Source organism: Nestor notabilis, unplaced genomic scaffold, assembly GCF_000696875.1.
Source record: "Nestor notabilis isolate BGI_N333 unplaced genomic scaffold, ASM69687v1 Scaffold34724, whole genome shotgun sequence".
Taxonomy (NCBI): Eukaryota; Metazoa; Chordata; class Aves; order Psittaciformes; family Psittacidae; genus Nestor; species Nestor notabilis.
Genome location: NW_009926559.1, coordinates 1 through 3,479, shown reverse-complemented (window position 1 = coordinate 3,479; position 3,479 = coordinate 1). Strand labels below are relative to the sequence as shown.

The window sequence follows — 3,479 nt, the reverse complement described above, 5'->3', positions numbered from 1 at the left end:
GGGATCCTTGGTCTTGCACCGCGGGGGGCACAGAGAGAGAGAGCCATAGAGAAGAGAGGCATTGGCCGTAGGGGATCCCAGCCTGGCACCACGGGGGTTGGACTGAGTGTGTGGAAGCTTCTCCTGGCATTGCAGGGGGACAGGGACAGATGAACATTGTAGGTGATTTCAGCTTGATAACATAAAGGGAAAAGTGTTGGAGTGTCTATTCCTGAGAAGGAGCAGAACTGCTTTCTTGGCACTGCAGAAGCAAGAGAACAGACTCTTCTTGGCCTCCTGAGCTTGGAGCAGGGAGCCTGGACTTCCAGACCCCTTCCCAACCCATTTTCAGGTGGCACATAATGCCGAGCTGGCCAGGCATTCATAAGCTCTTGCTCCTCAGTCCTAGTCACTGTCTGAAATCTGCTTGACTGCCTGTCTTCTCTAACGTCTAGCTGGACACAGGAGCTGGGCAGAGCTCTCTTTGTCCAGATAGAACAGCATCTGGAGGCAACATGATCCCCTTCCCTGCTTTCCTGAGCGATTCTGAGATTCGGTTGCAGCAGCAGGCCCTGGCATTCTGCCCTACCTGCCTGTTCATTGCCTCCTTTTTGCGCTCTTCCTTCTCAACAGTATCCACACCGGGGACCGACCCTACAAATGCGCTCACCCTGGGTGTGAAAAGGCTTTCACCCAGCTTTCCAACCTGCAGGTAAGGGGCTGGGCTTGTCCTGCTCACCAGTGCAGGTGGCAAGGACAGCTGTCAAGTGGTAGGGGAGGCTACTCACCTGTGGTAGAGTGGATGGAGAAATTGGGGCAGCTGAGAGGACAATGTAAGAATACAGAAAAGCTGTTGAAGCCCTAGGCAGGGGAGAGATTGCTGGCTTTTGTAGCACTCATGACCCAAAGAAGTCACGTAAACAATCACATCTTGTGAAATTATAAACTTGACTTGAAAGCAGTGAGACTTTGGTAAAGTTCCTCCTATCTGTTCTGCAGAATTTTCTAACTTAGCTGGGGCAAGACTTTTGCTAAATGTCATACTGAATAAAATCTGGGTATCTCATTGGGTTTTCTGTTTTACGATGAAACGGAGAGCATTCAGGGATTTAGGGAAGCAGAGGTGGTGTGTGTCTTGTTGCAGTATCCTGGAGGAGGGGAACTGTAGTGTGTGCCAAATGGCACAGAGCTGTAAACTGCCTGTGAGCAGTTAAAGCAGATCCTGCCCTGAAGGGCAGTGACAGATGCTGGGAGCAAATGTATAGTGAGGCAGAAGAGGAGGGAAAAGGAAAAGGCTGAGAGTTGTGTGGAGGGCCTGAGAAGATGCGGGGTGTGGAGAGTTGGGAGACTCTGCTCTTCAAATGCCTAATATGCCTGAGAAAAAAGGGCATCTGTGGGGAAGATGCAGTGGGCTGGAGGGAAAAGCTCTGTCTCCTGCAGTAGGAGGTGGACCTAGGGAGCTTGGGGCCTGGCTGGAAGAGGGTAATGGAGGTAAAGCCTTCTCCAGTACTAATACTTGCTTCCTCCCCTGTGCTTGCTTTCTCTTCCCTCCACCCTGCTGCTGCCCCCCAGTCCCACAGACGGCAGCACAACAAAGACAAACCTTTCAAGTGCCACAACTGCCACCGTGCATACACGGATGCTGCCTCGTTGGAGGTACACCTGGCTACGCACACGGTGAAACACGCCAAGGTCTACACCTGCTCCATCTGCAGTCGGGCCTACACCTCGGTGAGTGTTTGCTGCTCTGGGGAGTAGCAGGAGTTGGACGTACCCTCTCCAGATCCAAAGGGAGCAGCCGCCTGGGCTGTCGTGTGCCTTCCCGTTGGGTTTGGCAAACGTCCTCCCCCCTGTGACAGCCATTCTTCCCATTGCAGGAGACGTACCTGATGAAGCACATGCGGAAACACAACATCCCTGACCCACAGCAGCAGGTGGTTCAGGCACAAGCCCAGGCCTCTCAGCAGCAGCAGCACTTCCAGCCACAGGGCGGGGGGGCAGCAGGGGGCCCTTCTGGAGACACTAACCAACCCAACCCTCCCCCCCAGTGCTCCTTTGACCTGACTCCTTACAAGACTTCAGAGCATCACAAGGACATCTGCCTCACTGTCAGCACCAGCGCCATCCAAGTGGAGCACCTCTCCAGCTCCTAGAGAGACCTCAACCCAGGGAGCAGAAAGCCTCTTGTGCATAGCCTGCGCCCAGGGGCACCGCTTGTGCAGCGGCCCTCCTCGTGCAACAGTCTCCGGCCTCTCCTCCTGCAACAGCCTTTTCTGGCCGTGTAACCCTGTTCATGGCACCCCCTTGAACAACAGCCTGTCTCAAGGGGGTGCTCCTTCTGTGCAACAGCCTGCCCGGTAGGAGGATGCTTCCTTGTGCAAGAGCCCCTTTCCTGTGCTGGGATCACTTCCTCATGCAAAAGCCCCTCCTTTCAAACCCAAAGAAAGGCCCCTGTTTTGCCTTCTCTCTCACTGTAGGATGTGTATGAAAGGGAGGTGCGTGTTGAGACATGCATGGTGAATGGGATGGAGAGAGGGTCCTTGTATGTACAGGGGCTCGGACACATGTTTTCAGCAGGCCACAGAAGAATGTGGCAGGGTTCATAGCTGGATGAGGTTCTTTGAGGATTTCCTTGAGTGTCTAAGAGAGAAATATCCATTCCTGTCCCTCCTGCTTGTGAAAGGGAGGAGGGGTTGCTCGTCCTGCCCCAAGGACTGGATGGGAGAAACCTTCTCCCCAGAGGAAGGTGAGACCAGTGTGGGGGGAGAGGTGAGGCATGTTCTCTGGGCTGGACCGTGCCTACACTGCCCAAGGGCTGTGGAGTATTGCACTCTTTCTCCTCCCCTGGTGGAGAGCAATAGAGAGGAGTCTGTCTGAACTGGCTGCTGCCTCTCTCTCCCAGCTGTCCGAGCAGCATGGTGGCCAAGGCCCCGTAGGAATGTGGATTCCTGCTCATTGCTCTTCCTGCCCGTTGTGGATGATGTCCTAGCAGCTTGTACTCCTCCTCCTCTCCCTCCTGCCTGCTTCCCCACACCCCACCTCAGAAAAGCCTGCAGGCATCAACAACAAACCAAAAAGCAACTGGAGGGAGGGTAAGAGACTGCCAAAATAATCATCACCCTTCTCTCTACTCCCTTTCCTGAAAGGCAGAACGATAGCAGTTCTGACTTTCATACCCCTGTCCTGGCCCCAGTTCCCAAAGGGAAGGTGGAGGAGGAGGAATAGCCCAGTCTTTTCAAGGAGCCAGCAGGAGGCAGGGAAAGGCTAGCTTCTCCTGCTCACCTCCCAGCGGAGCACTCTCCCAGGCTCCCTCTTGCCAAGACGGGCTGGACTCACATGGCAGTGGTGGCCTCTTCTGGACCCTGGTCATGGGACAGAATCCCCAAAAGGTGGACAGTGGAGAGAAGGGGATGAAGATCCCCACAGAGAGACCAATCTAATGAGAAGGGGGAGCCAACAAGAATAAACTGAAGGCCCCTTGAATTTATATATATATATAT

The 3,479-nt window shown here is 54.2% G+C and overlaps 1 protein-coding gene across 1 annotated transcript; it reads left to right on the top strand.

Annotated features, from left to right (window-relative positions):
- Positions 1–612: 612 nt before the first annotated feature.
- Positions 613–3,473, top strand: LOC104401084 (zinc finger protein 384-like; the record flags this gene model as incomplete). The annotated part of the gene is made up of 3 exons (XM_010013584.1): positions 613–691; positions 1,552–1,710; positions 1,857–3,473. Coding segments are annotated over 3 exons (514 nt in total), but the record flags the coding sequence as incomplete, so codon positions are not given.
- Positions 3,474–3,479: the final 6 nt, after the last annotated feature.